We start from the raw sequence: 20,726 nt of genomic DNA, 5'->3' as shown, positions 1-20,726 counted from the left end.
CGTTAGACAGAAGCGACTTGTGGGCCTCGTCCCCGTTGTTGTCAAGACTGCTGTCTCTGGGATGCTGTTGTCATGTAGGCTGGCTCACGGAGAGGGCGTCTCGGTTACAGAGACATAACCTGCACAGCCTCGACATCGGTGCGTCGAGGACCGAACGGTCCGGAGCCGCAGCGAGTGGCACTACAATGTCGAAATCAGGGCCGGTGCTTCGTAATCATCAACGCAGGTATCTAAATGAACACGTATTGATTGAGGAATGCATTTAAAGGCTACAGTTTCACCTCTCTTTGTCTGCACATTTTTGTCCGTCCGTCCGTCAACACCACGAGCAAACTCGATCAAATAAATCGCAAGCGGAAAGCTATAGGCAGAGCCCTTAGCTATTGAAGGAGTCTGTGTAAGTTTGGGTGGACTTCGATGCCAGCCGTTTAGATTCAGGATTCAGGTAGTGGAAGGTCATTTGCGCCGACGCGAGCCGAGATGGCGCTGCTGCTGCTGCTGCTGCTGCTGCTGAGATCGAAGGAAAAAAGAGGAGGAAAGTGCGCTGGCCTGTCGACTGGCTCCAACCGGGCCACTATCACCGCCGCGTGCAGAAAAAGAAGGGAGTTGATAAAAACAGATGCCAAAGAAAAGGTGGAAAGAATAGGCGCGCATCGCAGCTACTACGTCCGCCCAAGAGATTGCTGCTGCAACAGGTACCCCCCCCCCCCCCCCCTTGTCATCTTGTACGCAGGTCGTAGAATAGAAGGTTATGCAAAGGGCATGCTTGCTCATGTAATAGTTAGCTTGCAATTATTGCAACAATAACAGCAACGTTGTTGATAACTGGCGCTAATTTTGTTCGCAGCAAAGCACAAGGTCAAAATCAATGTGTATGTAAAAGACGTACGATAGGTCAGTTTTATCTGCTTATGAATTGGCAATATCATCGCGAAATGACCAGAGACTCCTTGCAAACATTGCAGCTTTTTATGCTTTTGGAACGCGCAGAGTGCCTTTTTTTTATGCCTTCTCTGTTGCCTTCGTGCGCATAGCTTTTGTGTGTGGTTGACTCGTCGCATGTAGGAAATGTTTATAACTATGCTTGTCCTAACGCCAGCTGTGCTCGTTCCTTGCATCTTCCTTACCGACTTCACCTGAACCTGGACTTCGCGTGAAAAAAATTGGAAAGTAAATGAAATTACATGTCTTACAGTAACGCTACATCTTTGCTGCTGCCACGTCGAGGCTTAGAAGTGACGTAACAAAAAGAAATGCTAAAAGGATTCTTTAAGTGACACCCTTCCTTGTCTGGTTGCTTGTGTATGGATGAGATCAAAACATTGAACAGCACCCATGCATTCCTGCAGTGGGAAAATCTAGGCGTAGCATGGATTAGAGCGAAAGTTTTTTAAAATAAATGCTGTCGCAATTTTCAATAAATAAAAGCAAAAACATTCCAGGTTCCCACCATAAATTTCAGCTAACATTGTCAGCAGAGAGAAATAGCAGAAAAAAACCGACGCTTACTAGTTAGCGCCAACTGCTTTGGCGGTGTTTCTTGTTCGCGAAGGAAAGAGCGCTTCTGTGAACAAGTAATACCAGATCTGCCTAATTTTCGCCCCACGCGAGCTTTCCCTTGACACATTTCGGATCGGGGACCGTGACGGCAGCATGAGAAACGAGCTCTCGCGCACCGGAAACGGGCTGAGCCTCGCCTGTCCCCGAATGTATACACTGTCATGGACAAAAGTTTGCGGGATGCGGATTTCCAGAAATAAATTATATTTTCTGCGTTACCTCGCTAGGCAGCCAGCTGAAACTAGTTCAAGTGGATCGAGCGAGCATCCATGTCCTCTCATGATTATAGGGCTTTTGATTAACTTACTTTGGCTGTCAGCACAAAAAATATTTTTTTTTCCCGCGACCTGGCATCCCGCAAACTTTTGTCCATGACTGCACGCTTCCTTACACGTTGCTTGACGCGTCATTGCGCAGTAGGAGCTGTGCATTTGCATAGCGACATTCGTGACCCCTCGACCCTGAAGCGTGTTTCAAGAGTGCCGCATGATCGGCTGTTTAAGGCGTCGGGATCGCAAAGCGTGAGCGTTCCGCTTACTCACCAGCGCGGGCGGCGCTCGTGGCGATGCGTGGTAACGACCTCACCCAGAAAGCGATCGCACGCAATGTGTCGCGATGCGAAGGAAAATGGAGCTAATGCTGCAGTGGCGGCCTGACTGATTTCTGCATCACTCACTGCATCGCCGGTGTTGGTCGCATTTGTGAGCGTGGAAACGTAACATACCACTTCGCTCATTTTCGTGCCGAAACTGCGCGCTTACGTTGTTACGTACTCGACAAAGTACACCTCAAAAAAGTAGAACAAGCACTTACACACCCGCTTGCTTGCCCGCAAGCGCGCTGACAAATGCAGCGAAGAACGCTCTTCAGATTCAAAGCCGACCCATTGGTTGCGCAGCAGCTGTGTGCGTATATAGAGGAGCTGTGAACACGTGGGCACCCTACTCCGTTCCACTAAACCAGAACCGCGTTTACATTCGGCCGGCACGCACTCATTCTTCGGTAGACACAACAGGTCGCGCAGCGCTCGCCACGACGTGCGTCTGTTTTTCCCGGAGCTGGTTCGGCCGACCGAGGGTACACGAGCCAACGCGCACGACGAGCGCGGTCGTAAATGGCGGCCCAGCCACGCGGCGGTGCCAGAAGCAGTGGAAAAAGCAGCGCCCGGAGTTGCGCTAGGGTGCGTCCCCGCAGTGGCCGCCGCCCAGCGCAGGCCGACGAACGGGACCGGGTCCCCGCGCACGCAGCAGCATCAGCTCCGCCCTGGAGAAACACGCGCGCATGCGAGGGAAGAAAACGCCGCGTCAGGTGTACGCGCACACAGAGACGGGCATGCGTGCGTGAACACGTCCTTCCAGAGGCAAACACACACGAGTCGCACACCCTTTTCGGCGAGCGGGGGACACGAAAGAGGGCCCCGTCTCGCCGTGGAAACCGCGAACGCAAACACACCGACGGCGCGCAGTGCCAGACAAACCGCGGCAACGGCGGCTTTGCGCGCTGCGGGGCCTCCGCCGCTGCGGGCAGAAAACTGATATTTGTGTCGGGGTGGCTGCGGAGCCGAGGAAGTCCAGGTATGCGGAACAGCTTCGGTGCCGGAGGACAGGCGGGGCGGAAACGGGCTGGCTCTGCTTCCCGGCGTGGCGGCGTTGCTCCGGCAGTGCCGTAGTACGGGCGGGCCGTCGATGGGGGCCTTACGACGGGTGTGAACTCCCGCCGTGGCCCTGCTGTCGCACTGGGCCTCGCCACAAAACCCGTCTCGCTACTCCCCATCTGTTTCCACACATACCACGACACGAAAAATGGACGTTGGCAAATAGTGGCTTATGCTGCTGTGATTTCAATGTGAAGCTCTTATGAGGCCAGCCCTCGACATTTTCTGATGCTATACCCAGGCAGGAGATGAAAAAAATGACAATAAAAAGAATTGGTTGGGACCGTCGCTGGGTGTGCTGCACTAATAGACAGGACAACGCGGGCAGTGCGGGACGAAAGCGCGTCACTGCGCATGCCGCGCACAAGCTTGACTCACGGGTGGAGCTCCCGGATGACCAATAAATACATCATCTAGAACGCCTTTGGGGCATGTTGAAGAGACAAAGGGTTTTCCTCCACCCTTTTTTTTCATTATTCTTTGCTATATGGTAGGGAAAGAAGACAGGAAAATATGTCCCATCGTACATGTATACTGTAGGAGCTATTGGAGAGCATATGCTACGTCAGTGCGGATTTCCCTTGGTCTGTTCCGGTCTGCTTGAGGAACCTTTGCGTTGCAGCACAATTCGTCTCCCCCCTGCTTGCTTGCTGCGGTTGACTCGTCTTTTTCTCTCTCCCTTGGGAGGTTGCTCCTCCGCCGCTAGGACGAGCGTCATGAGAGTGCACCAACAGACCAGAAATAAACAGATAAAGCTTCGCATCGCTTTCTATCGTATTGGATGATCGTCTAGCCCTCGTACATTCAGGCTGAGTGGATGGGCACGTTTTCTCCATCAGGAGTTTCCCTTAAGCGTTCTCCGAAGCAGCCGCGGAAGTGACGACACACGCCGCCAGCCTTTGTTCCTCGGTGGCCGCGTTGCGCGGGCAGTGCCTGCCAGCCAGTGTGCGCGCCTCGGGCTTGTCGCAGCCATCGGCGGCGCTGCTTTTGTTTCTGCCACGAAAGGCGTCGGCGTGGTCTGGAAGCGAATACGCGTAGCCTATACTTCGTGTTTATTTATTTATTTTTGCCCTCTGTGACTCTACGGAACTGTATACTGCACTGCTTGCTTGACGGGACCAGACAGCGCGGAAGGCGTGCGCTTGTTATGACTGAGCCGGCCGGGGGCAACGCGAAACAAAGCTGAATTCCACACACCGACCCACACATAGCCACGCCGTAGAAAACTGAGGGATTCGGAGCTGGACGTTCCTTCTGAGGAAAGAAATTGTTTTTTCCAAGCTGCACTGCTTTTCGGGAGTTGCCTGCGCTTCCTCCCTGGTGGAGAGAAGGTACTTCATTCTAACAAGGAAGCAATCGCTCATTAGCATCCGCCCGAGTGCAACCACACGGCTGCAAAGAAGAGCTAAGGAAACCGCGGACCGGGACGAGTTTTTCTTCAACTTTGAAGCTTCTGTGAAAACTGCGAAGCTTCTGTGAAAGCTGTATAGCTTTCCTTTGTAGCCGTATGGCTGCGCTATGCAATAAGCGTGCATTGAGTCATTTCACGCTTATTACAAATTTACTAGGCCTTAGGGGATTCCTCTAGAACACATTGAACGCACTCCACTGTGGGAGCAAGCGAGGGAAAGTGAAATACTCCAACTCAGGCCTAGGAACCGTCCTTCAAGAACCTGATGAAGAAAAAGAGCCCGATTTCCGCGTGGGATACCGATGCGTTTTTTTTTCTTTTACCTTTTCAGGCGGCAAAAAAGAACCTTGGGAATTCTCAAAAACCGGCCTATATATTAAACGGTGCAGCAACCAGGTATATTTCCAAAACTTTGAACATTTCGGGTAAAGTTTGCTCACGCGGCATTCTGAGCGGTACGGCAAGAGAACTTGGCACTATTTCTCATACCGTATACACATCAAAGTTAGGGCTTGCACGGCTTGGTTGCTCTGAGAAGGAAATCCAGGTGAGTGCAGTGTGCGGCTGTTTTCAGAATCCAACAAAATCATGCTTACTGCGTATTTCGAGCTCGTGCTTCGCTAAGCATTTGAGTATAGTCGCACATTTTCGCATTCCAAGAAAAGGTCATTGCTATTCCACTTCGCATTGCAATTACGAATGATTAAAAGATGTTTCTAACGTTCTAAAGTTTCTGGGGCGCTTCAATCAACGAAAGAGGGGGGGGGGGGGTAGGTACATGTAGTGGCAGCGCCTCGCTCCACGCTGCTGCACATCCGTTGTTTTTCCATCGTTTTCCCCTTCTCAGAGTCGCTTTATTGACATAGGTGCATGAGCGTGCGCTTTTAAAGGAATAGAATTAAGTGAAGAGGCACCTGTTCGGGCATTTAAGCTTATAAATATACCATAGAGTGAGAAACATCACGCTAGCTACTCCCACAAGCACGCCTTCTCCTAACACTGCTCATTGAGTGCACGTGCCATAGTGTGTCCCTTCATTCCTATACCAGTAATAAGTTCGTTCACTCTGCAGACTCTGCGACTGATGCGAGAATATTTCGAGCTGCCATTGCGGAGGAGAAATGCGCTCAAGATGGTCAGTTGAGATCGATCGTGAAGCCCTGTGCGTGCCACGGGGCTGTTTGGAGGCTCTTTTACTCATTTCCGAATGAATTCAGAGTAAACGAGTCAGTAAACTAACAACGCGGTCTTTCGCGACCGAGTAGAACGCGACTGGAAAAACTGACGCGGCCTGCTTTCTGTGGCCCTACTCTTTGCAGTCTTTATGGTGCAGAAACGCTTAGTGTCGGCTTAAACTAACGACTATTTTGACCTGCAATTGCATCTCCGTACTGTTTTGCTCGGAAACGTCGGTCAGGATGGTAAGCATGCTTTAATGGGCCGCAATCGTAACGGGATGTGAGGCGGTGGCTCGCTCACATTACCCTGGGCAAATGCAAATTAATTCTGACTGTAAGCGTCGAGGACACTATAATACGAGCGTGAGGCGTCTGTCTTCAAGTTCCATCAGTCAGCTACGTTTTCAAAACAGCCGAACTCTCGTGGCGCTTGCTAAATGCACAGAAGCCGAGGGTGACTTCAGAGACGAGGTTTCGGGGAGGCTGTGTCCGTGTGTCGGCGTCGGGGATTCTTGAACGGATTCTTAACTCCAGCGCATTTACGAAGACCAGCGAGTAGTTTGTACGGAACCGAAGGGCTGACTTACACGCGCTCAGTCTGCCAGCTTGTTCAGGAGTAGTACAGTGGCGCAAAGGCAATTACTGGTTGCCCCAACCAACGGGCTGGGCCGCACAGTAGTGCTCAAGCGTGGAGAGGCTAAAAACGATATTACATTCTTGGATGCACCATTTTGATTTCCTGGCTAGGATGTACTTGTGAGATTCGGTTTGGCGTTTTTTTTTTTTATCCTCGTGCACAGCCACTCTGTCAGCTGTCACTGGTTGAATACTCTGCGCGTTTCAATAAACGTGCCAGTTTCACAAATTTCCCGAAGACGAAGCACCAGAGGTTTGTCCGTCCGTTTGTAGCACTCGCACGGTCGATCGAGAGAAGAAAGGAGAAAAAAAAAAACGAGGCAAATAAAAGATGTTGCGGTGAGCGGAAGGAAGTGATGGAGGGGTTGCTGCCGAACCTGCGAATTCCCGGGGCACGCGGGTGCAAAGGGCGGAATCGCAGCCGAACGCAGCCCGCGCGCACTCGTCTCTGAGCCAGCCCCAGGGGACCGGTCAGGGGAGGTCACGGCGGCTCAAGGAAGCGCGGAACAGGCGCCGGGAACGCCACGCAGCAAAAGCCCAGTTCCGACCCAAATACCCGGCGTGCTTGTTTCCTCCGCTACACTTTCGGGCCATGCATGGCGCGCCCTGGAGCCTTGCTCTTTCCTCTCACGTGCGGAGAACTTGATCCCGGCGGAGCCGACCGCGGCGGCGTCGTGCGGGAGGCCTCTTTCAATTTGTTCCGATGCATGATTAACTTATCACGCCGCTGCTGTCCCGCAGCGCAGCGCGAGCAGTGATTTCCGAGTGCTCGCTCACACCGCACGGCCCGGGACCGCCGCGTGAAAGAAATTGCCCCATTGCGCGGCGCCACGCCGAAATCTAATTACCGCTGAGCGTGTGGCATTGCGAAGCATCGCCACGGCGAGAGACGCGGGAGACGTTGCCTCGACGCCGTGGCGCAACGCATGCAGTCGGGGCCGTGGATGCGTAACCGTCAGACGTAACACGAGCGGGCCTTTTACGCGAACCGCTGAATAGCTTGGGCTCAGAGCTCGCTGGTGTTGCCAGTGCAGTGTCGAGTTTGTCAATAGATCGTGAGGTTGCAGCTACGAGCTAGTGGCTTCTTCTTCCTAGACCTAGACATGACAACAGTTGAGCCAAGTAACGCCGGGGGGAGAGGGTCACTCTTTAATGTGGGCCGGGGATGTTCGCCCGGCGGAACGCTTATATTGCCAGGGAAAATGACAAAATGCATTGTGATATGCGCTTGATCTCACGCACGCACGCACGCACGCACGCACGCACGCACGCACGCACGCACACACACACACACACACACACACACACACACACACACACACACACACACACACACACACACACACACACACACACACACACACACACACACACACACACACACACACACACACACACACACACACACACACACACGCGCGCGCGCAGAGTAAGGAATAATCCTATGTCCAGAAGAGGACAGGGGGGTGTATGCGTGTGCGCACGGCTGGAGAAGACGCAGTTGACCTTCTCCATCGATGGGACTACCGAAATGCGCTTAGGGCGCGAATAAAAGGATTGGAGAGTCGCCTGTGTCAAATCTATAGGGGGCCCCCCATTAGGTTCTTGCCGATATCAAAGAAAGTAGACATACGAGTGACAATTTGCAGCTGCGATTTAAAACGGAATAAAGAGACCGATCGTGAGGGCACGCGACCGATCATTCACTCTGTTGCATAGCGCCACCCACGGACCATGCACAAAACAGCTGCGCAGCCTGGGAGTCGGTTGCTTATTCCTAGCGTGCTTCTCGGGTGATCCCTTATGGTGCCCGCTAGTCGACGCTATTCAGAGACATACAAAAGAGAATGAGGTATATCGATAGGGACGTGCATAAATCTCTTTTTCGTCTCGCTTGATTTCATTCTGACGCGCTCACCGGCGACGGCTGCGCTCGAGATATATTTTCTAGCGCCTCGGCGTTACACAAGAGCCGCCGGTTAATCGAATTCGTTTCATCGCCACGTGTGAGGAGTTACAGACCGGCACCCTGGCTCGCCTCGGGTTAAGCCGTCCGTCCGCCCCACGCGTCAGCACGCATCACCGCCTCGTATCCACACGCGAGCGCGTCCCGCTAGAGAGGAGCGCTTCCAAGAAGGGAGGGAGGATGCCCGCATACGTTGGACGTAAACGGCAGCGCAGAATGCGGTCAAGGTCCTCGAGACCCGTCCTCCTCCGCTGCCGGGCTAACCTTGATCACAACGGCGCTCGGACGGTGATTCCCTTTGGCTCTCCGTGCGCCGCAAGTACCATCTCTTTCCTCCTCCTCCTCCTCTAGTCAATTCCTGGGCCGGCTTTTACGAATTCGCTTCCTGTTTCCTCGTTTTTCTGCCCGAGGCGCTCCTACGGAACCAGTTGCGCGCACTTTGTAGATTAACGGCGGCGCAGGCAGCCCCGGCGCGTTTGTGTAACGCCATTCGCACGGAACCGGCGGCGGCAGTGGTGGGGGAACCCTGCTGATGTCGCTGTCATGCCCACTCTGGCGTGCACGCGAAGGGCCCCCGCTTCGTCTCGACGCCGAGCGGCGGCGCGCTCTTCTGTCCCTCGCGAGCCACTCATGGCTGAGCTGCCCACTGAGTCGTGCTTCTCTTCAGCCGCATCGGCCGCAACGCCGTAGTGCAGCGAGTTGCCGTGACAATTGAAGGGCCCTTATTTAGGCGCGATAGCAAAGAAATAAAGCCGAAAAGCGCGCCGCTGCCTGCGCCAGCGAAGCGCAACAGGGACGACGGTAGGTGGATCCTGCGGCTTGCATACGGAAGCGCATCCTTTTGCAGCCGCTTATTGCGTCCCATTGATGTTGAGTGACGTATTCTGTGGAGCTGCTGCCGGCGAGGATAAAGTGCCAGTTCCGACTTATCGCCTCGACTAACAACGAAGAGCGCGCCACGAAGAAAGCGGTTCTTTCTTTTGCGTCTCTCTCTCTTTCTATCGAGCACCTCTTCTCCCCCAACATGCGCCGCCAGGATGCATGGTCTCGCACAACTTGACAGCTTTGACTTCTCTGCTCGGTAATATGGCTCGCATGTAGAAAGAGCTCATTCTTCGGGCTATGTAGCCTGTTATCTGCGGGCCACTGCCGTGCGTACGCAAAATTCTTAGAGCGTTTGAGTCACGGCTGTGCGGTGGTTGGTAAACTATTCGGCTAATTTACAAGCAGTGGAACTTAACGAGTGTGACCACTGCGCCACTAATACACCGCTAGTAGTGTCTTTGTTCGTTGCTTATCAGTCTCAAGATGAAGTTAAAATCAGCGTTTGTACATTTTACAGCTTAAGTAATATCCACAGGCCGTGGTGACTAAAAGAAAATTTTCTTACTGGCACAAAACAAGACTGGTAGTAATTAAGTGCCTACAGGAAAGCGAAGAGGAGAAAACGTGGATGTGTTGTGTGGCATCAATGTGGCCGCTGTCACTGCCGCTCGAATATGGGAGAGGGAGTGGATTAGTGAAAGGTGGAGGAGAAGAAATGATTAGACGCGCGTCGCAGCGCAGATTCAGGTCAGATACCCAACAAGCCTTTCGGTGCAATGTCTGGGCAGCGGAGAAAATATGCACATACCGAAAAACGCAGGAAAAGCATGCGCGCATATTGAAAAGAGAATGCAGATTACTGGTTTAATTTTGCATTTAGATAGTAACCATCGCCATTTAAGTGCACGGAAATCTGCATGCAGAGCTTGCGGTTTTCTGCTTCTACATGTGCTGGCCTCGACACGTTCTCCGGTTGACAAGGCGGAACATGAATCTAGCCCCTGGTACATTGTATTTTTCCGTAAATAACGCTCGCTGCTTACGGTCGGGTAGATTTTTAACGTGGTGGCCGGAACGTAAAAGCGTCATCCTTATTGATTTTCGGATTTCAGAGAATCGGTCGTGCACCACCATTGGGTTTATTCCAACTTCATTCGTCAGCTGCCATGCACTGGGGCATGGCCAATCACGCTCTTTCACTTTCCATCGTACTAATGACGCTGCACGCTGGATGGCCGCTGATGCACATCTAATGCCTCCGCATGCAGTCTCTCTCGCCCCGCATCGCTTGTCATTGAGATCAGCCGCACACGCAGCCCGAGTTCGGGAGGGGTCCGGCTGTGGCTGGGCTGAGTAGCTGCGACGCTCTGATAGGCAGCCGCTCCCGCCCGCGCGTCCGACGCGATCGCTGCGTGCGCGGCGGGCAGCCCCACGCAGCCGCCCGCGCAGCGGCGAAAGTAAGGCGCTTACTTTCCTGTCGTGCACCCCTTATTCGCCTGGACATGCTTCGAGCAGGTAGCGGGAGGGACGCCTTCTCGCGCGAGCAGAGCGAGCCCTGCCGGTCCTGCATGATGGCGGCATTCGCAGTGCGTGGCCGTAGCTGCCATCCTTTCTAAAGATCCGTCCTCCACTCTGTTCGGCACAGCTGGGGAACGTAAGATCTGCAGCACTGAAACTCTGCTGTTTGCACGAAGCAAAAACGTTGAGGCAGTAAACGTAGCAAGTTATTTCCGCGGAAACGCAAATACTGCTGATGAATCGTGCAGTGCTCCAGGTGTGACGGAAAAAAATGCACGAAATCCACTAGGTAATTGAATATCACAGTTCAGCCTAATGAATAAAGGGCAGCCAAGCTAAATATGTCATGCGTCTTTAATAATTACCGTCAAAACACGTAACAATATCAAACCCGCCGTGTCTGGGTATGCACGACCCAGATCGTTGGAAGAAAAGGCTTTATGATTTGCCAAAACATCCATCGTCTAGCGGCACGCATACCACAGCCAATCCGTATTGAGTGGGCCCCACGTGACCTCCTGAACTCGCAAAGGCGTGCAGATTCTGCGACCCGCCTTTCGACCCCAACCTCGTCTTTGCCTCGAGTCATCACTCTGGATGACACCGTGCACCCTCCTTTTAACAAGAAAGGAACGCCTCCGGCGCCACACACATGCTCTAATCCCTCCGTGTGCGGTAACCCTCTCCCGTGGTCTTGCCCATGCAGAGGAGGTTGCGCTTCGGAGGATCCGGGCCGGGGTAGCCCTAACTCCAGCCGTGACACGAAAGTGGCCGCAATTTCAAGGTTTATATCCCCGCCCCGGGTGTCTAGTCTGTAAGAGCAGAAATACTGAGACCAATATTCACCGCCTGCTGTGGGTTTGCCCGGCGCTGAAGCCGACAAGAATTCGGCACCTGGCGGCAGCGGGTCTCTCGTCGAACAATCCTGAATAATATACCGCTCGCACGCAGGGACCACGTCATCGTTCACTCTTTGACCTCATTAGATCAGCGAACCTTTTTTTTTTCATTAATTTAAGCATCCGCGTCGTCCATCATTACATACCCTTTTATGCCCTGAGGCAATAAACACCCCTTAAAAAAAAAAAGGCTATGTACTTGCGCAAACACAGCCGCATCCAGGTCGCATTACGTTTCAGCAGCTTTCCCTGTCAGTCACATAAACGATGACTCCTTGGAACCGCGTGTTCCCGCGGTCGTAATAACAATCGCTTATTCTTCTCTCTATCCAAGTAACTTCACTGTAACAGCACCGCGTCCGTAGGTGGACCAAAAACTCGCCCGTGGTTTAGTTAAAAAGCGGCTCATTGGGCTTTCACTTCGTTATCTGGGCAATCTTTACTGCCCGCACACTCATGCGTGCCCGCGAGATGTGGAGGCCGCAGATTGTTGCCGGCCTCCCTCAAGCTCCGTTCCCACCGCATTTCCGCGGCTTTCTTTTAACTCGTGCCGCTGAATTATGAGCAGCGCGTGTGTCCTTACTCCATTTCCAATGCATCTCGCTCTGAACGGGAATGGTTCAAGGCGTTTCTCGCGGGGTATCTCCTCGGGCCGGGCGGTGTGTGTGGGGCGCAACGCCTCGCTGCCATTCGCGCACTTAGCAGACTTTGCTGCCGTGAGAAAGAAAGACAAAGAAGTCCTCCCAGGCGCGTTTTCTCGCTCGAAGCTGAAAACGACGACGAACGTGCAGCGGTTGTCAAGTGGACAAGCGCGCTCTTCGAGACGGCGGGCTTCCGTGTCCCCTCGGCTCAGTCGTGCGTGCGGTTTTGCGTATAATGCAGTCTTGTAGCTGCGCGGCCGTGTTTCCTTCTGCCCCCAGTTTCCGAGCGGACTCGTTTCTTTCATTGTTTTTTCTTCTTCTCTCCGCCATGCTGTGTCTTTCGCTCTCTGCCCCTGTATCGAGGCTTGTTCGCTCTGCCGACCGAACTTTTGCTGCTTCTTAATCCTCGTACTCCTGGCCAGACGTTGCCGATAGCCGTGGGCTTCGCGTCACGGCGACCGCATAACTTGGTTTGGGAGCCTGTAATTGAATTCGCGAGGTATAATTCAATATTTCGTCCTCAGTAGATCTGGTATCACTACTGCGCGCTATAGTTTTAACTGGCTTCGCACAGTGTGTAGTTGCTTCCACCGTATCTTATGCTCTCTTTTTATTTGTTTATTTATTGATTTGGTATACTGCTATAGCAGCCCTGAACGAAAGAATGCCAGATTTTTGAAATTCTTGTTATTCAGGTCGCAGCGAAATATGGAGTTTTAAAATGCGCTGTGCATTTTGAGCACACTGTTCCCTGTAGTAAGTCTGCGTCGACGCGCGTCACAAGCTTGGGCCATCAGTATAGGTGTGTGCGTTTTACGTAACTTGTGCATATCACACGCTCAGCTCTTGCGGGGCAGGCTTTCCTTGTAAAAAAGCATACATTTAATGCGCTCACTGAAGACGTCTAAAGCGCTGTCTTGAAGCCCTGTTTGTGTGCCTGCACATCACCCAGCTTTGAACTGAGTGTGCCGGAAACACCTCCTTTACCCGAGTCGTGGAGCCTCACAAAGCAGTCGTTTTTGTCCACTTCAAGTGGTCACTGTGTAGCGCCTGAAAAATGCTTCCACAAAATTGAAATTACTGTTATTTTCAACGTTTTTTTTTCTATTGATATTGTTTACGTTTTGCCATGAACGCGTACATTTGGTACCAGTTTTCTGTGCGCGCCCTTAGTTCACCTTCCCCTTCGGACCAATGCCAATCAGTTTCAATTTGTCCATCAAGGCAGGGGCGAATTTCTGGGCCGCACTTGGAAGTGGCGGTAGTGGGCGGCTGTCCTCTTAGCACCACATATTTCTTGACCTTTCTCCGCCGAAAAAGAATCGGAAAATAGGGCCTCCAGTGCGGTCAGCCCCAACTTTTTTCTTGCTTCTGTGGGGCCGCTCCGTGCAACCGGCACCTGGGAGCAAGGTGCACCGCTGCTTTTCTTCATTAAGGGCCCAAATGTGATAGATACACGTACGCGGCACGTGTCGAGGAAGCATTTTAGTGCGCGGTGTTTCCTATATGGGGCACATTTTGTCCGCTTTCTGGCCTATGGTAGTGGCGAGATAGGCCCGAAGCGTGATCGCCGTACGCCGCAGTGGTGCCTCAAGGGTTGTAGTGCTCGGCTGCTCACTCGAAAGACGCGGCTGCGATCCCGGCCACGTGGGTCACGTTTAAATGGAGACGATCTGCTAGAGGCCCGTTTATACTTGTGTACTATGCGATGTCAGTGCACGTTAAAGGACCTCAGGTCGTTGCAATTATCCGGAGACCCTCACTGTTACGGCGTCCCTCATAGCCTGAGTCGCTCTGGAACGTTAAACCCAACAAGACAAGAAGACGTGATCACCTTGCGGACAGGATCGATCACTCTAGAAAATGTCATATGGGGTCACGTCTGAACGCAATGGTGGCTCTCTCTGTCTTTTGGGAGCTGTGGTACTCTGCAGGGAACCTGCGGAATGTTTATTTTCTCTAACCGCATCGATTCGAGTGGTTCTCCTAAACGTTTTTTATTTTTATTTTGCATTTCAAGAGCTTAGATAATTAAGCATTTGCGTCTCTCGAAATAGTGAATGCATGCACAGACTTCGTCAAAAGTTAAGAGTCCAAGGGGCACGCTCCCAAACCACGTAGTGGGGCTTTTGTGGCATCCAAGTCTCAAGTTTTGGAGGGAGGAAGATGTGAAGTTTGAATCTGGTGATGCGTGACACAGCGTGGGCTAGAAGGAAGCCTTTTTGGCAGTGCACGTTTGACAAAGGCTGCACGTGTGCTGATATTTGCATTGCTAACTTTTATTGTCCAACATAAAAGGCGTCCCCCCCCCCCCCCCCAGCGCTCAGGCCAGGGGGGGTGGGGGGGGGGGACGCCGCCTAGACGCAGGCCGGGATGTCTTGTTTCTTGGCGGCGTCTTCGGCCAGTCGATCCTTGCTTAGTACAAAGTGTACATATTCTAACATCGGTATGGACTACGCTGTATTCAGTGAACTTATGATGTGAAAGCTTTTAGGTACATTGGCACTGTTATGCTCGTGCTGCACAATTAAAATAGCTCTTATCTCAGAAATGAGGGGAAAGCGGAAGTGAAATTGTATGACGAGCTATGCTGCCCGTGGAGTGCAATTTTCGCTTATTTTCATTGTTTTGTTTCGGGGAGGGGGCAGGGAGTGCAACAGTGCAAATCCTCATGTTGGCGGACACCTTCATGTGTGTTGCTGGCCGACGAAGCGATGGTATAGCGTTTCAATCCCAGCGTAAACCTCACTGTGCCGGCCGGTTGTCTGCTCTCGGCCGAGGCGACGTTTCGCGGCAGCTAAAGTTCTTCCAGGAGAGTGAAATGTTACGCGCAACGTCCGCGAGACCAGAGGCAGCGAAAGTGAATCAGGGCAAACAAAGCACGCAGCCCGTCAGGCGGAGCCCGTAATTGACGCAGTAATGAATAGGACCGATGGGGCATTGATCTCGCGTGTTGAGTGCTCATTCGGCGTGGGCCGCGACGTCTCTGTCGGCCGATGCGTGCTTGTGTGCGTGTGTACAGAGTGTGCGTGCGCGTCTGTGTGCGCAGCTGTTCGGCATGATCTGCCTGGGCTGCGCCTCCCCGGCGCTGATCGGCTACGCCCGGTTCTTCCTGTTCGTGGCGGCGCTCTGCTACGTCGTCACGGTCCTGCTGTGCATCATCTACGTGCTGGGCGTCAACACGGCCCTGTCGGCGCTGCCCTGGCTGCTGGGCGTGAGTACACGCTTCCCCGCCGGGCCTCTGGAAACGGCGGCGTCCAGCGCATCGGTGCGCGCCGCGCTCAGTCGCAAGTTTCACGGAATGCGACCGCCGTGGCTGCTCGGCTGCAGTGTAACACGACATTCGCAGGCATGGAGCGGCGAGTCCTGCAGCGAATCCGTGTAAAAAGCTCTATGTGACAGCGCCCCCCCCCCCCCCCCTCGTCCCGGGCATTGTGTAGCAGAGTCTCGTCCACATTCGTTCGTTCTCTACCACAGCTTAGGCGTGAATCAGCTGAAGTTAGTTTTTTTTCTTGTCTGCATTTTGCAAGACCCCGCGAATGTTTTCGGAACACTGAAGCCAGGGAAAAGTTTTAATTTCCTGGCTGACTGGAGGGTCGGCCTGATGTTGAGTGGTGCATTCTGTATGTAGCGTATATAGGGAAGTAAAAATTACACCATCATCGTTTACGGCTGCGCGCTTACACTGACAGGGAGTTAATATTTTTCTGCTGATTCCGTGTTCCAAAACGTTTGTGGGAACCTGTGCAAGCTATAGACACTGAATGACGAATTCACTTTTTTTGCGTCGATTTGTGCCTATGCTATTGAGAAATCTGAACGAGCTTGTGCTGACGAACTGCAGTTAACGATATGGTACTGTGTGGTTATGGATGGATATCGTATACATACGGGCAGGTGAAAAGAACGCACTACATATAGTAACGTGTGCAAGGACCGGCGGCTTGGCGTGTTAAGCAGTTATCTAGTCAAAGACGAGCACTCCAGCAAGCGCAACGTCTATACGTATACGGTCAGGTCATGGGGAAGGTCATTGTTTAGGATGCCCACTCTCACTTCACGTGTCACCCTTTCGCAGTGACCCACAGCCGTCGCACCCGCGCATAGTCGTCCTCGCTCACGATTGCACTTGACTTCTTTTCGCGTGAGGAGACGCCGGCGCGTTTCCTATTAGCGCAGCAGGCGACGAGACGAAATGGCGGGCAGTCATCTTCCTTCCTCCGCCTTCCACCGTTTCTCTTCTCTGCCGTGAGCTCGGTGTCCTTGGTGACGCACGCTGTCAACAAGTGCCCCCACCGTGTAACAGCGCCCAGGGTGTCACGACCCGCGGAGGCTCACGCTCCATGGCCCTGAAGAAGCGCCCTGTAGTGGCTTGTACACAGAAACGAGAACGCCAGCAGCTAGCGGGGCAACATTTATTAGATCGACTCTGCGTGTTGACACGTGTCGGGCGCAGCTTCCAAGCCCGCGCCGCGAAGGCTCTTCGATCGTCCCTAGCCGGTGTGGTTCCACATCAGCGGGTGTCCTTCATGGTCTGCATCTCTCAAGGCTTCGTTTGCCAACCGCCGCGACTCGTTTGTTGTTACACCGCGCGTCTTCACCAGCGCTCTCCGTACTCTGTCGCGGGAATTGTGCTGTTTTTCCCTTTCGCATGAAGCCGACTGCGAGCGAAATTGAACCTGAGGAAACGTTGCGACAGTGGCCTAAAGTGGGAAGACGGCGCACTTCAAGCGAAACAAATCAAAAACCGTCTAACCTCGTCACCCAGAGCAGAAAAAGTTCCCCCGTAAGCGATCGTCGTCGGGAATTTCTTATATTTCCGGAACAGCGATACTTCCGTTAAAATATTTTCTTTGTGAAACCTCATAAATGGTGTTCTGGACACACTGCGGCCATGATATGTAGGAGCGGGCTCTTAAATGTAAAACAGTCTCGATACCACGTGGCCATAATTTCAATGAGGGGACGCTGCTTTGAGCCGAAATCAGAATGAAGCAGCTGGCGTTAGAAAGAAGACAACAATAAAAAAAGGGCCGACAGAAGTAACATAGAAAATCAAAACCAGCGATAGGTCGCGCTGGGGCCACCGTATCGGGCATGAGGGCGCACTGGGCCGTTTCGTGCACAGGCCCAAACGTGCCTTCAAGCCATACCGGTCAGGCTCTCTCCGTTCCAGCTATCAGTCTGTAGCATATATAGCGTGCATCCGGATGCCGTTTCTGCGTGCATAGCACGGGAACACACGCGTAGCGGGCGACCCGCCGTCGCCGTCAAAGCTGCGACCCGATGACAGCGTTTTGTTGGCGTCGCCCTTCCGTGTTGGGTGTGGGGAGCGCGACCATCACCTCTGTGGTCACGCATCGCCGGTCGGCTGCAGCTTTCGAGAGCAGCAAGGCCACACTCACGCCGCCCTTGGCTGGAAGCGTTTACGCGGTTCATTGCTCGGTCACAATGCATGCACGAGGGCGCTTATGGACGCCGATCAGTTGCTGCATGCAGGTGACGTCGCCTCATCGTCTCATCGCGTGCGCCTGTCGGGCCGCGCTAACCGGGAGGCAACGATAGCTATACACGCGTCTCTTTTCGTTACGTGCACAGAACCGAGCAAACGCCCTGACGCTGCAGCCCTGCTCGGTTCTGCATGCATTCGCCTCTGGCGATGCAGTGAAGGGGTCGTAAGGCGTGAGTTTTTTCTGGTGCAGTTTGAAAGCACTTATTTTTCTTTTTTTTTGGGAGTATAACGGGAAGTATTACAGAGATGAGCAGTTGCTGCAGACAAGGAATAGCAACATTATGCATATGCTCCTTTGTGTTCGACTAACCCCCGATTTTCCCGTTTCCTACCCGTGAATTTCCCCAGACTCCCCGCCTTCGAGAAAACGTACTGCAGCACTTAAAGCTGAAGACTTCGCAAGAAAATCGGCGGATGTATATATGCGTATTGCACACGGGTATTTTCAGTCAACTGGTGATTTTCAACATACTTCAGCTCTTGTTATTCACGAGCGGCTTAATTTAAGAATAAGTGCGAAAAGTACGTTTTAGAAGCGGGACTCCACCTGGCGAAATCATTTCCGTGCCTTGTCCGCGTTGTGTTGGCTCGAAGCACAACGCCTAACCTCAGTGAATGCCTAACTTCACTGTTAAAATGAGATGTCAAGTCGGACCAAGCATTCGACCAAGTGTCATCAACCGTAGACCTCAAAGCGGCCACGCGTTAGAACTTGGGCTGGCAATTGCAAGTGGCCGCGTGCTCTGGCGTTTGCACTGTGTCGTGCTCGGATGAAAGTTGACGAATACGACGATTTCCAAATCACAGCGTGAGAGGCTGGCAGTTTAACACGAGGGGAGAGAGGCTGCAGCGATGGACGAGGAAACGGCGCTGCAGATTTATTAATAGTTCATGTAAATAGAGCGTAATTTCAAAGTAATAAATTACGCGTTTGAAAAAAAACAAATAGCTGCGATAGCCGAGTGTTTCAAAAGCAGCGGCAAGCGAAGGTGATCTGTTCGCGCCGCCACGGGTTCGAATCCTGCTCGAGTCTCTTTTTCCTCTGTTTCCTGCTTACCTCTCCACGATATGTGCGACAAACGTCGGACGCCTGGTTTTGGTTCACATTACCGTTCTAATGTTAACGCATTAAAATAATCTTTTCGGCGCTCCACGTGCGCTTTAATTCTACCGCGTGATGTAGCCTGCGTGATGTAGGTGGCGCTGCGCAGACGCTGTGCTGACTCCTGGGCGCCCTGGACATCCGCGTCACAGACTCCTCCGTTGAAACATGTCCGTTCAGAAGTGTCCTACTCCAAGGAGGAAACGCTGAACCAATTTTTGGGGACTTGCCCCGTACTTCGGGCAGCTAGACACACACATGTGTACGCACGGGCCTCAGTGTCGCGCTGTGCCTGCCACAGCATTCATTAATGAAACTAATCTGTGCCCTTTTTTTAAAAAAATTTTCGCCAAACGGCAAATTCGCGCAGTAAAAAAAAAAAAAGAGGCCAAGCACGGGTACTGACTACAGACAGCTTATTGGCATCACTACATCGAAGCGCTTGCTAAGGACTTTCTCCAGCTAGGCTGCGTTTATAATGGTCGCCGTGATCTTAAATAAATGTTTCCGATATGTGAAAACAAAGGCAGGTTGTTCTCCACGTACACGGAAGTACTGCGCATGATATGCTAATGTATGCGACAAAATAACTGCAATAATTGATGAAAAAAAAACGATTTGGTCAGCCGTTTCTTTAGTGCGCCTTTGATTTCTACACTGTTTATGAAAAAAATTACCCCCAAAAAACGGCATTTTACGTCTCGCACGAATACAGTCACTAAGCGTAAACTGAATCTTCCTGCAAAAAGAAAAAGATAGACATGAAAAAACCGGGAAACGGAACTTCTTGATGAGTAACCTGATCTTTTTAACGCTAATTTTAACTAAAAAAATATGTCGGCTGATTTTACCCCCCCCCCCCCCCCCCGAATACTGAAATAAATAAAACCAGAAAACGAAAGGCATTATGCGTTGGTGCAGAAAAAAGGAAAAAAAAATACCAGTCGCCAGTGGGAACAGCTACTGTCTCCGTAGGAAGGTGGTTGCCGCGAGCAGATGTGTGCGGCAAGTGGTACTGAAAGCTTTTTCTTCGTGTGCGTGTGGGTTTGTGAGCTGGGTGGATTCTTTGTTGTTGTTTTTTTGCACTCTTGATGCGTCTGGATTCCCGTTGCCGCCTAAGCGCGCAATAGGTTTCTTTCTGCGAGTGGTGCCATACTCGGGCAATACGCGGCTGTTCCGGAAACGGTGTTCTCACCTGTGTAATGTATACTTTCGCGAGCGCAAACAATTCACGTCGGTGCCGTTCTGCTCTGAAGAATCGAGCTTTAACAATACGCTTGCTAGGGCGTTTCCTAACGACAGAACAGGAAAATGGGGTATGGGGACAGGACGACAGCTTAAGACAGACGAGGCGCTGAACATGAAACCACCTTATTGAAACACAGGTGAAGTGTTTTTGTGGCGTAGCACAAACCCAAAAAAGCGGTTCAGCTATAAACACGCCCAGGAGATGGTGAACTGTTATCAGTGTAATCTATGCATCCCACTGCCTTGCGGGAAAAAAAAAGTTGTGTATAGAACAAACACGGGTGCGTTGATGTATAAGGTTGCGTGAGAGCGCCAACTTGCTAAAATATGTTCGCTCTGCAGCCACTTGACTAACCATCGCAGAAAGTGTGGTTGCACCCCAGCGCTTCTGCACTACAAGCAAGCGTAAGGAGTGATGAGCACGCGCATCAGCGCGCCGTCGATATTTCTAACTCAAAGCAAACTCGAGAAGTTATCAAATTAAAGTCCTACTGGCTGAATTTTTAAAGCTTGTGTTTCGCTTTAAACATATTTAACATGTGCTTCAACCAAGTGGTCGCAAGCAAAGCAGCAATG

General features: G+C 52.2%; 1 protein-coding gene across 3 annotated transcripts in view; it reads left to right on the top strand.

Annotated features, from left to right (window-relative positions):
- Window positions 1–20,726, top strand: part of LOC144114433 (MARVEL domain-containing protein 1-like) — an 82,047-nt gene that overhangs the window by 51,186 nt on the left and 10,135 nt on the right. For 2 of the 3 annotated variants that reach the window (XM_077648169.1, XM_077648170.1), the window contains exon 3: window positions 15,338–15,502. In XM_077648169.1, coding sequence (XP_077504295.1) covers window positions 15,338–15,502 — 165 coding nt within the window. Of the gene's footprint in view, window positions 1–15,337; window positions 16,306–16,437; window positions 19,729–20,726 lie in introns of those variants that run through there. The other variant, XR_013311037.1, reaches the window with a different exon arrangement.

The sequence above is a fragment of the Amblyomma americanum genome, chromosome 1 (genome assembly GCF_052857255.1).
Source record: "Amblyomma americanum isolate KBUSLIRL-KWMA chromosome 1, ASM5285725v1, whole genome shotgun sequence".
NCBI classification, from domain to species: domain Eukaryota; kingdom Metazoa; phylum Arthropoda; class Arachnida; order Ixodida; family Ixodidae; genus Amblyomma; species Amblyomma americanum.
The sequence above is the reverse complement of the archived record's forward strand: the minus strand, read 5'-3'. Positions and strand labels throughout refer to the sequence as shown.